General features: G+C 38.2%; 1 protein-coding gene across 3 annotated transcripts; it reads right to left on the reverse strand.

The window, feature by feature from the left end:
* Nucleotides 1–48: 48 nt before the first annotated feature.
* LOC131531775 (cytochrome c oxidase subunit 4 isoform 2, mitochondrial) lies at nt 49–4,021 on the reverse strand. 3 transcript variants are annotated; one of them, XM_058762807.1, is made up of 5 exons: nt 3,863–4,021; nt 1,992–2,091; nt 1,611–1,778; nt 493–624; nt 49–410 (listed from the first exon to the last, which is right to left on the reverse strand). In XM_058762807.1, the coding sequence occupies exons 2-5, from the start codon at nt 2,089–2,091 to the stop codon at nt 277–279; spliced, it is 534 nt and encodes a 177-aa protein (XP_058618790.1). In that variant the 5' UTR covers nt 3,863–4,021; the 3' UTR covers nt 49–276. The 3 variants fall into 3 exon arrangements, with proteins under 3 accessions (XP_058618790.1, XP_058618792.1, XP_058618791.1); XM_058762809.1 differs by having other exon boundaries at nt 3,953–3,988; XM_058762808.1 differs by lacking the exon at nt 3,863–4,021 and adding an exon at nt 2,199–2,330.
* Between the last annotated feature and the right edge of the window lie 8,680 nt (nt 4,022–12,701).

Consider the following 12,701-nt stretch of genomic DNA (forward strand, 5'->3'; position numbering starts at 1 on the left):
CTTGTAGTTATTATGCGTGTTGATGAATGAATACAATGATACACAAGATGTTATTTCTTTCGAGTTTTACTTCTGTCAGTCAAGAGGAAACACTTGTGATTCATTCAGTGTTGTGGACATTTTCCTCACTTGTTCAGATTTTACATGGTTGCCCATTGGATAATATTCAAATGTTCACATAAAGGACAGCATAGTAATGCATGAAGACTGCCAAAGGAGAATGGCAGATAAGTAGCAAGGCTTTGACGTGTTGCTCACAGCTGCATTTCCTTTCATCTATTTCCACTGGCCCTTCTCATAGTCCCATTTGGCTGAAAAACCCTCCACAGGGTTCACCCGCATGTCCAACATCCGCTTCACCTGCATAGCCTGCCATTCGTCATCAAGGGTAGGAGGATGAGGGGGATACACTGAGAGAGAACAAGAGATTAACCCATTTGAATTCAGACATAAATCATTGAATTAAACCAAAAAAGTAAGACGATCCCTTACCATAGTACCTTTGCCAGAGAACAACCAGGCCAGTGAACCCAATGAAGAAAAAGATGCCGCCAAACACAGTCTTCCACTCACCAGTTGGTTTCTTCATCTCCGCGTATGTCTCATTAAACATAATCCTGTACACTGCCATCAAGAGTCACAACAGATAAAGACTGCAACATACAGCATTTCAGTTTTTTCCTCATGATTTTGTCTGTTTTGCCCTGTTAAATAGCCTGAAAATCCTGTCCAATTGTTCACATGTGTGACCCTGGACCTCTTAAGTGTCAGTTTTTCAATTATACATATGAAAGCTGAACACGTAAGCTTTCCATTGATGTATGGTTTGTTAGGATCGGACAATATTTGGCTGAGATGCAACTATTTGAAAATCTGGAATCAGAGTGTGCAAAAAAAAAAGAGAGAGAGAAAATTGCCTTTAAAGTTATCCAAATGAAGTTCTTAGCAATGCATATTACTAATCAAAAATTAAGTTGATACATTTACGGTAGGAAATTTACAAAATATCTTCATGGAACATGATCTTTACTTAATATCCTAATGATTTTTGGCATAAAAGAAAAATCTACAATTTTGACCCATATTGGCTATTGCTACAAATATACCCGTGATACTTATGACTGGTTTTGTGGTTCAGGGTCACATATTTCCTGAAGTTGGGGTGGGGAAAATCATAGGGATTTTGCTTTTTAAATTTTATTTAAATTAGTCAATAATTTACTTGTTATTGCTAGTCAGAGGTAGATGAAGGTATGAAGGGGAGTATCTTAATTTAGAGAGCATTTAATTGAACATTAATTTGGACAAACCTATTAATGCAACAAGACAAATATTTTGGTCCAAATAATTTGCCAACTTTTAGCACTAGAATATAAGAGCCACAAAACTCTTTAATTTGACTATTGCTCATATAAACATATTTGGACTCTCTACTGAATAAAAGAGACACAGGAGCATTAATGCTGCATTCACGTGCTATCGGAATTATCGTAAATACGAGCTTCCTAGTCGGAAATGGGACATGAACGGCCTTAGATGGCCAATTTCCGACTTGGAAACTCATATTTACGATAATTCCGATAGCACGTGAATGCAGCATAAGTACTAACAGGCAAGTTTCTCCTCTTTGGAAAGGCTGTTCCAGGGTCCTTTCTCCTTCTGCTTCAGGCTCTTGTCTGCAGCACTGAGGGTGTCTTTGTATGGTCTGTCAGGCAGAGGAGTGTCCAGACGGTCCCAGTACAGGGGTACCGACATGTCCGTCTGTTCGGTCACCCCACCTGTGAGAACAAGAGGAAATGATCAATTGACTGAGAAAAAAAAAATACAAATATGAAATAGAACAAAAGGATCACAAGGAATGAAAAAAAAAAGGGTAATTTTATAAAAACACATTGCTATAATACTGATGTAATGCTGCTCATTGGTCGTCCTAGTTTACATAGTCAAAATATTTAATTCAATTTTATGCTGTTCTTAAACATTAACATTACCATGCCCATGACTGGCCATCTTGACACCGCTGGAGCTGAAAGCAGCTACTCCCCGCCTGGACAAAAGCCCCGCTACACGTCCGGCTGTCAAGTGCAGCATCTGATCCACAAAAGAAACGAAAAACACACTCAAAACCTCTCAGAAAGAACACAATACCTGGCAGACTAAGGTAAAATAGAGTCAAACCAAAATTCAACATTTCTCACATTATCGCAGTTTATTCACTATAAATTAGAAACCTATAATAAAATATGACAAGAACTCAAAGTTAAACTGTGTCAGAACAAATTCATCTTATGTCAGATAACTTTGATAGAAAGGTATGCAGTGAATTAAGTTGAATAGCTGTCAGCTGTCAGTTGTTAAATTTAAGTACACAATTAGGTAACACCAATTTAGGTCAACCAATTACCAAGCAATATTTAATTTTGTTCAGTCTGTGGTGTAAGAAGGTTGCGTTAGCATTTAAAGAAAAAACACTTAAGCAAAACATGGTCAAGTCAAAGTGTCTGAATAATTTTTGGGTCCCAAATTTTTATCAATTTTACTGGTTTCCACTGTATGAAGAATTTTGGGGTATAATATGTCACGGTTTACTTTATTTTGCTATCCTCACTTACATAAATGACCTATAGTGCCCTGCACCCACTAGTAAAAAAAACATAAAAAATTATATCTGGTGTCTGAATATTTTTTGGTTTGACTGTAACGCAAATGGTGGTGTAACTACATTTTTAACTTTTATGTGATCTTCTACACTATACATGTATAAACGGTTATGGTCCTAAAGCCAAGTTGAACACCCTCCTCTTAATGTAAGTATCGCCATATGCTTGTGTATTATACATTCAGTTCTAGTGTTGTTTAGTACTAATGATTACCAAGTAAAAAGGGAAAAACCTTGACTTGAGGACGTTTTGCAATTTTGTTATGCATGTATACATAAAGGTACATAAACCTCCTGATGCTTTAGTTCCTTCTGTTCTGAGTCAAATCCAAATCCCTGCTTGTTTAGTCTAGTCACATAATCATCTTTTGCTGTTAATTACAGTAAGTCTCCACCATCCACAGGTTGCTTCTATATGGTACATTATGTGTCTATGGTACAAAGACCTGGGAAATTTGGTGTTTTATTGAACAAAACCCCATTCAAATTTTTTATTATTTTTTATTTTTTACAAAGCAAATGAGCATTTGCTGTCATAAGACATTCTTTACTTATCTGTACAAAGCACTTTCTGCACCCTCCATGTGCAGCAAGAGAGAGACAAAAAATACTGTAATTAAAATGGACGAAACTGGCAAAAGCCCAAACCAAGAGTTCACAATGACCCCTGTGCACTTTCCAACTCTCCAACAAATTTACAAATGATTTATATAAGTGATTATTTTCATATGACTACACTCTAAAAAAATGCAAATATGGACTAACCCATCTGTTGGGTTACATTTTTTAATTAAATTTTTAACCCAAACGTTGGGTCAATCCATATTTGACCCAAAGTTGGGTTGAAACAACCCAGCATTTTTAAGAGTGTATACATTGTTATTCTACTGTAAAAATATGGACAGTATGATCATGTAAGCAAAAAGAAGTCATTACGTCAATGCATTAAACTCATGCGTATGCTTATCAGTTTTGCAACACTGTTAAATGCTGACCGATTCGTCCATTTCCCTCTAGCATAAAGATTATGCTGGATCTCTTTCTCTTAGTGCAGAATTTTTAAACGTTTCACATTTGGAACTATTTAAAGTATTTTATCAAATGTGCTTTTAAGTGCACAGATGCATTTTCTTTCAGTTTTTAGTCCATGCTTACTATCCTTCTCCCCCTGCTACTTCTAGAAAGTTCCCTCATTGTACTCACAGCTTTCCTGAGAGACAAGATGATAAGGATGACAAAATCACAAATAAGAAAATATTGGAAAGAAAAGAAAAGAAAAAAGTGCACACTTGCTTCGTTTTATGCGTATGTCCCTACTTGGGCTGTTGGCACTAACTGACCATGAAAACACAGGGGTGGGTGGAGAAAGGAAGGAGAGAGAGAGATAGTGGGAGGTATTGGCTTTAGTAGGGATTTTAAACTGTGAGAGACTGTGCAAGTAAACATTTGAGACAACCATGTGACTGTTCACTGGGACGTCTGTGCTGAAGTTTAACTCTTCACATGTCAAATGCTCTGTGTTGTTTTTGTTGTTTATTTTTATGGCAGTTTTCCCCCTTCTTTTTCATATTTAGTTTTGATCCCATAACAACTTGTTTTTGAATTCGCAGGTCATTTTATTTATGATTACAGTTCTTGGAAGCAAACTTTCAGAGAACAGAGGAAATGGAAGCAATCATAAAGAAAACACCAGAAAAAGTGGGGGGGAGGCGTGGAGTTTATCTGGCTCATCTCCAGTCCTGATCTGGGTTTAGCCCAATGCAACCTGAACTAATGTCTGCCTCAGAAGTCTGGCAGTGAGTCTGCATGTGGGAATATGTTTCACCACTCAACCAGAAGTGAAAGACGGAGAAATATTGAGGAATACTCAGTGTTTAGGGTCAAATAAGGACAACCCTGCTGTGAAATATTCCAGCTGCTCCAGCACAAAGTGTCAGATTTGTTACTAAGTGCTTTAGAAAAGTGAGAATTTCTCAACAATAACCGGTGTCATGCTCTTCTTTATGAACAACATTGCCACACATTTTAATTCATATCTCAGTGCCTTGAAGGAATGTTAAAAACAATCCAATCTCTATCAACACCATCTTTCACATGCTGTCGAGTATCACAAAAAAACAAATGAACAAAAAAAAACTTCAATTTGTACAAAAGAGAAAGAATACTGTTTTTAAAGTATACCACAAGATTAAAATTATAAAATCACTTTCAACTCATGATCATTTAAAGTCAGTAAACATTGAAACTTATGATACACACTAGAATGAAAAGGACGTGATGAAAGTGCAAATATGATAATTTAAACTGAATAAAAACTTCCATATCATTTTTATATTATAAATGTATAAAGGAATATTAAAAAGAAGATTTCTGTTACTTGAAATAAAAGTAACAAAAAATAACCAAAAGCTACTTGCCAAGGAAACGTCTAATTTCCATTAATAGTGTAACTTACTGTACTAAAATAACTAAAACTACATTGGAAATAAAATGAATAAAATTTACTCACACACATACACACACACACACAAATATATATATATATATATATATATATATACCGTGGGGGGAAAATTTATTTGTTCCCCTGCTGATTTTATACGTTTGCCCACTGACAAAGAAGTCAGTCTATCATTTTAATGGTAGGTTTATTTGAACAGTGAGAGACAGAATAACAACAACAAAAAATCCAGAGAAACACATTTCAAAAAATCTATAAATTGATTTGCATTTTAATGAGTGAAATAAGTATTTGATCTCCTATCAATCAGCAAGATTTCTGGCTCCTAGGTGTCTTTTATACAGGTAAGAAGCTGAGACTAGGAGCACTCTCTTAAATCTCAGCTTGTTACCTGTTTAAAAGACACCTGTCCACAAAAGCAATCAATCAATCAGATTCCAAACTCTCCATCATGGCCAAAACCAAAGAGCTGTCCAAGGATGTCAGGGACAAGATTGTAGACCTACACAAGGCTGGAATGGGCTATAAGACCATCGCCAAACAGCTTGGTGAGAAGGTGACAACAGTTGGTGCGATTATTCGCAAATGGAAGAAACACAAAATAACTGTCAATCTCCCTCGGACTGGGGCTCCATGCAAGATCTCACCTCGTGGAGTTTCAATGATCATGAGAACGGTGAGGAATCAGCCCAGAACTACACGGGAGGATCTTGTCAGTGATCTCAAAGCAGCTGGGACCATAGTCACCAAGAAAACAATTGGTAACACACTACGCCGTGAAGGACTGAAATCCTGCAGCGCCCGCAAGGTCACCTGCTCAAGAAAGCACATGTACAGCCCATCTGAAGTTTGCCAATGATTCAGAGGAGAACTGGGTGAAAGTGTTGTGGTCAGATGAGACCAAAATCAAGCTCTTTGGCATCAACTCAACTCGCCATGTTTGGAGGAGGAGGAATACTGCCTATGACCCGAAGAACACCATCCCCACCATCAAATGTGGATGGGTATTCCAGCATGACAATGACCCAAAACACACGGCCAAGGCAACAAAGGAGTGGCTCTAAAATCTGTGGAGGGAGCTGAAGGTTCGAGTTGCCAAAAGTCAGCCTCGAAACCTTGACATGGAGAGGATCTGCAAAGAGGAGTGGGACAAAATCCCTCCTGAGATGTGTGCAAACCTGGTGGCCAACTACAAGAAACATCTGACCTCTGTGATTGCCAACAAGGGTTTTCCCACCAAGTACTAAATCATGTTTTGCAAAGGGGTCAAATACTTATTCCACTCATTAAAATGCAAATCAATTTATAACTTTCTGAAACGCGTTTTTCCGGATTTGTTGTTGTTGTTGTTATTCTGTCTCTCACTGTTCAAATAAACCTACCATTAAAATGATAGACTGATCATTTCTTTAATTAGCAAACGTACAAAATCAGCTTATAGACTGGGGCTTGGCTTATAGACATACAGGACTAGTCCACTTTTCATGACCATTCTGTGTTAGATACAAGAACCCGAAGTGCAACCTTTACACATTAACTCCAATGAATCCGGAATGACCTGCTCAGTACTTATCTTTTCCCATAAGCATTTGTGTATACAACTGAATTTTATCTGTTTTCATCAGCCATTCAATCATGCTGAAACAGGGCTACATGTGCAGATGACAACACCTTCAGTTGTCACTGTCACTTTTTTCCTCAAACTAACAACAAAAAATGCAGGACAAGTTGTGACAGATTTCTTTGGATGCAACTCAAACTAAAGCTGTCACACCAGCTGTAAACAAGGCCTAAACTGGACTAAACGATCTAAACAAACTCTCACTGGTTGTGTATCAGTGAATAAATTAAAAAGAACAGGGCATAAAGGTCTTTTTGAAAAGCAACAGCATGAGCTGAGCTCATTAGTGTGAATGTACAAACCTTCAGAAGCCTATAGATGGCAGCATTTAGCCTCACGTGGTGCCAAAAACAGAAATCATTCTTACAGTTTATACAGGGGGCAGTAGTGAGTCTGACCAAGCATGTCTTAAAACGTGATAAAGACTGCACATCTTTATGTAGGCCTACAACCCTGCTAAAAAAAAAACAATAGAAGCCCAATAGAAACCATCACAGACATTCCAATGGTTTCCATTAAAATACCATTATAAACCATTAGCTTTTTCCAGTAAAACCATTACAGAATTCCTTTTTGTAGTGTGTTTTGGGCATTTTTCCAATAGGATTTAACATCCCACCAATAGAATCCATCACATGCAGTAGACACCATTATAGTTTCCATTAAAACCAATACAATTCCCATTATAACCATTAAAACCATTACATTTTCTATTGTGTTTTGGGTAGGGTTCTATTGTTTTTTTTCAGCAGGGAAGCTTTTGTTGGTGATGTGAATATGAAGGCTTGCTCTGCTTTAAAACGGGAATAAAGGACAGCATCACAAATTGTACCTCTGAGCTGTTGATGTCAATTTATAGGCCAGACTTGAAGTCTAATTCACCAAATGTCCTCTGGAATTCACAATGGGTTTTTAGAATAGATATTTCTGAGGAAAATAAGGTCTGTGGTGAACTACTTGAAGAGACATTTTGTTCTAAAACATAAATAACACAATGTCAGATGTGAATTTTAAAACTTATACTGGTGCTGTTAGTGTTAAGTTACTATAAAATGACTACACTGGTTGTCTGATTTGTCAAGCATATATAGATGTGATATTGATGTGGTAGGTACTTAGCAACTTAATTTTTTAATAATTGCAAAATTCACACTTGAGGTATAACTGCCTAATTTTTGTTACAGTAAAACTCTCAACAGTAAAAACAGTAAAAGTCTCTTCAAGTAATGATAACGACAGACCTTATTTCACTCATAAATCAAAAGTGCTGTTCTCCCTGCTGAAAAAAAACAATAGAACCTACCCAAAACACAATAGAAAATGTAATGGTTTTAATGGTTATGATGGGAATTGTATTGGTTTTAATGGAAACTATAATGGTGTGTACTGGTATGTGATGGATTCTATAGGTGGGATGTTAAATCCTATTGGAAAAATGCCCAAAACACACTAAAAAAAGGAATTCTGTAATGGTTTTACTGGAAAAAGCTAATGGTTTATAATGGTATTTTAATGGAAACCATTAGAATTTCTGTGATGGTTTCTATTGGGCTTCTATTGTTTTGTTTTTTTGGCAGGGCTAAAAACCCATAGGAAATTCCTGATTAAACAACTTTTACAGTTTACTATTATATCTAACACCACGAAAGCCTATTAGCCTACAGCTAATGCTACATTTAGGTCATTATTTAGTGAAGTGAAAAACTCCAGATGATGCTTCTTTTCTCTGTTATTACTACATTGTAATCTGTTTGAATGAGTGCTGGAGAGAGCAGATGGATCCTGTCTTACACAACTATTTGCTAGCAAAGTACAATATATTTATAATATAAATGTATTTTCATGCTAGATGAATGATCAGCACCACAAATCTTTGGCATCACTATCGCCATCTGTGTTTGAAAAATAAAATTGCAAGTTACATGCAAGTTACAACAGTTTTGAATCATGGTTTCTTTTTGTTTGTACACTAGCAACCAAAAGTTTGGAATAATTAATTAACTTTTTAATGTTTTTGAAAGTCTCTTATTCTCACCAGGGCTGCAAAAATACAGTAAAACAGAACAGTACAGTAATATTGTGAAATATTATCATTATTAAAAATACAATTTAAAATAACTGTTTTCTACCTGAACATATTTTAAAATGTAATTTATTCCTGTAATGGCAAAGTTGAATTTTCAGCATCATCACTCCAGTCTTCAGTGTCACATGATCCTTTAGAATTCAATAGCTTAATAATGGAGTTTCATTAATTTTTTATTTATTTTTTTTACTTGAAGCACCTTCAGCTTTAATAAAACATTAATATCTGATCTTTTTTCAGTTGAAAGCCTCACTATTTCAACATCAATCCACCCCTCCCTAGCAGAGTGTTAGTGAGTATTAACGTGGTGTCTGTCCCACTGATTGTCGGGTGTTGACCGTGACACCAACAGCTGGCAGAACAAAGCAGAAGGCCGGATCGGGTACCACTGGCTGTGCTCCCTCAATTCCATCCTGTCCCCTCCCACCAAGAGTGGCACGTGTCCCTGCCCACCCCCAACTAAACAGCTTTAACTGAGCGTACACAACCCCCTGCTTCTGTCGTTACACCCTTTGTTATCTCCTAGACCCCTTCCTCCAACTCAGTCCTATTATATGCTTACATTTAGCATTTTTTGCTCTCTAGAGGAAACTTATATGCCATTTATCTTCGCCCTCCCCACCCCAGGCTTCTTGCTTTGTCTTGTCCCTTCACAAAGCCACAAAAAGCCAGAGATGAAGACTGAAGTAGAAATGACCCTCTTGACCGTTAGCTTGAAGTCAGTCTGGTCCCCAATGCAATTCGTCTATGTCCACATCCAAACATACGCAACTCGATAATAGTTATCTGCAAACCATGAGACGCCCACTTCACTGCAAGCAGACATGCATGTCAGTTAATTCATAAATCTAATGAGTATTCAAGAAACTGACGCACACACACATGCACACTGGTTTCCATATTTTATGGGGTCATTCATATATAGGTGTAATGGTTTTTATACTGTACAAAGTGTATTTTTTTTATCCCCTACCCCTAAACCTACCTTGCACATGAAACTTTCTGCTATTTTGGATTTTCAAATAAGATCATTCTGTATAATTTATAGGCTTGTTTCTTCATGGGATATATATATATATATATATATTCTTATTTTTTTATAATAAAAAAATGTTTTAATTTAAATTAAAATGCTTAAAATTAATTGAGGTTTGTGCAAGGAGTTTGTTATAAAAATCATTTTGAACAAGTGAATCTGACTGCAAAATAAGCTTATTAACAAATAAGAATATTTAAAAATAAAAAATAAATGCATGTAAAAAAAATGAAACTGAGGTTTTAACTACAGTACTTGTACTTGACATTAATTTCCACAGTTTACTGATAGTTTGTAGATTTCAAAACAATAATTTATGCTGTAATAATTTATTTATAATGTGTGCTTGTTTGTGCTACATTTATGCTACCAAATGTCCCCACAAGGATAGTAAAACCTGAAATTTTTGACATTGTGGGGACTAGTCTGCGGTCCCCACGAGGAATTAAAAAAAAAAAAAAAAAAAGTAAATGATGTTTATCTGAAAGTGTAACAATGCAAACAAGTTTTCTGTAAGGGGTAGGTTTAGGGTTGTTAGGTTTGGGTTACTTACTTTACTTACTTACGCCTATTACCCCTTCTGGGGCTTAGGCCACTGACAAGGGTTCTCCAGTCTCTCCAGCTGTCCCCAAGTGCGGCCAGTACTCTTGACATCGGCTTCCAGGTCCCGGCGCCAACTGTTTCGAGGTCGGCCTCTCTTTCTTTTCCCTTGGGGGTTCCATGTCAAGGCTTGCCTAGTGATATTGGAGGCTGGTTTACGGAGAGTATGTCCTAACCATCTCCAGCGACGTTGGATGATCTCTTCATCTGCTGGCTTTTGGCTTGTGCGCTGCACAACCAGAGTTCCTGGTTGCTGATGGTATCGGGCCATCTGATCTGGAGAATGCGCCGCAGACATATATTGATAAATGTTTGTATCTTTTTGGTGGTGGTTGCAGTGGTCCTCCATGTTTCAGAGCCATAGAGCAGCACTGACTTCACGTTTGTGTTAAACACCCTGATCTTTGTTTTGATGGACAAGTCTCTTGAGCTCCAGATATTCTTTAGTTGGAGAAAAGTTGTCCTGGCCTTGCCAATCCTTGCTTTCACATCGGCGTCGGTTCCACCCTGTTTACTATTGATGCTGCCAAGGTATGTGAAGTCGTCCACCTCCTCTAGCGGTTCCCCTTCCAGCATGATGGGTGATGTGTTGGTAGTGTTGACCTTCAGGACCTCCCTCTTCCCTTTGTGGATGTTGAGGCCAAGGTGAGTGGAGTTTTCTGCCACAAAGCTGGTCTTTTCCTGCTTCTGCTGATGGATGTGGGAAAGACGGGCCAAGTCGTCCGCAAAGTCAAGGTCGTCCAGTTGGTTCCATAGAGTCCACTGGATGCCGTTTCGCTTTTCCACTATGGACGTTTTCATGACCCAATCGATGACCAGCAGGAACAAAAATGGTGACAACAAACAGCCCTGCCACACTTCTGTTTGTACCAGGAAGGCGTCTGTGAGTTGACCACTGTGGACCACTCTACAAGTCAGTCCCTCATAAGAGTTCCTGACGATGTTAGTGATTTTCTCCGGCACCCCGTAATGTCTAAGCAGCCTCCAAAGTGATGCCCTGTCCACACTGTCGAACGCCTTCTCGAAGTCAATAAAATCGATGTACAGTGATGAGTTCAACTCAAGAGACTGTTCCAGGATGATGCGCAGAGTTGCGATCTGGTCCGTGCATGATCTATCTTTGCGAAAGCCAGCCTGTTGGTCTCCTAGATGGGGGTCGACAACGTCCTTCATCCTAGCCAGTATAATCCTGTTAAAAACCTTCCCTGGGATGGAGAGTAGTAAAATCCCTCTATAGTTAGAACAGGAGCTCAAGTTGCCTTTCTTTGGTATCTTAATGAGATAACCCTCTTTCCAATCTGTGGGTACTTGTTCTTCTTCCCAGATCTTCTTAAAAAGGGGATGGAGCATCTCTACTGTAGTCTCTGTATCAGCCTTTAATGCCTCTGCTGGAATACTGTTGGGTCCTACTGCCTTACCGCTTTTCAATTTCATAATGGCTTTACAGATTTCTTCCTTTGTTGGTGCACTACAGTCTGTTTGATGATGATGATGAAGAACAGAAGAGAAGATGGGCTGAACACTTTGAGGAGCTATTAAACAGGCCAGCCCCACAGGACCCACCAGATATCCAACCAGCAGATAGAGATTTGCCAATAGGTTTGGGTTCGGGGATAGAAAATCTCATCTGGTCAGTATAAAATAATAAAGTCCCCACAATTCACAGAAACGAACGTGTGTGTGTAGTTTAGATAGTAAGTTACATATAGTATGTTAAAGCCAAAAGTGTTACTCTCTCATCCCTTATTATAACTGCAAGATAACCACAGACTTCACCATACTGAAGGATGCACCTGGCATTGAGATATTTCTGTCACAGAAGTGAAATTTAAAGAGATGCTTCATTATCTGCCTGTGTGTGGTTCATTCAGCCTTATAGCGAAATACCTTCTCATGCCAAAATCTGAAAGAGCACTACTTTAGTGATAATATATCATTCTCTCTCTTTACCCTATGCTTTTAGGGCCATAAATATGAGGGTGAACCTAAGACCTAAGAAGCCCTGCCCTCAAAAATATGGCCAAGGGCGGCTGTCATACATACAGTGCCAGCTTTGACCTAAACCTTCTTCTGCCAGTGCCCTGGTTTATTTTGCCACCTCTCTCGCTCTTCCTTTCCTTCTTCCATTCACATCCAACCTACTTTGCATACTGGCACCATAAGACAGTCTTTTTCTTTCAGCCCCCCGGGGCATGCTGGGTAAATGGGTCACTCTCCCACTGCCTATCGTTAGAAGTG

Source organism: Onychostoma macrolepis, chromosome 23 (genome assembly GCF_012432095.1).
Source record: "Onychostoma macrolepis isolate SWU-2019 chromosome 23, ASM1243209v1, whole genome shotgun sequence".
NCBI classification, from domain to species: Eukaryota; Metazoa; Chordata; class Actinopteri; order Cypriniformes; family Cyprinidae; genus Onychostoma; species Onychostoma macrolepis.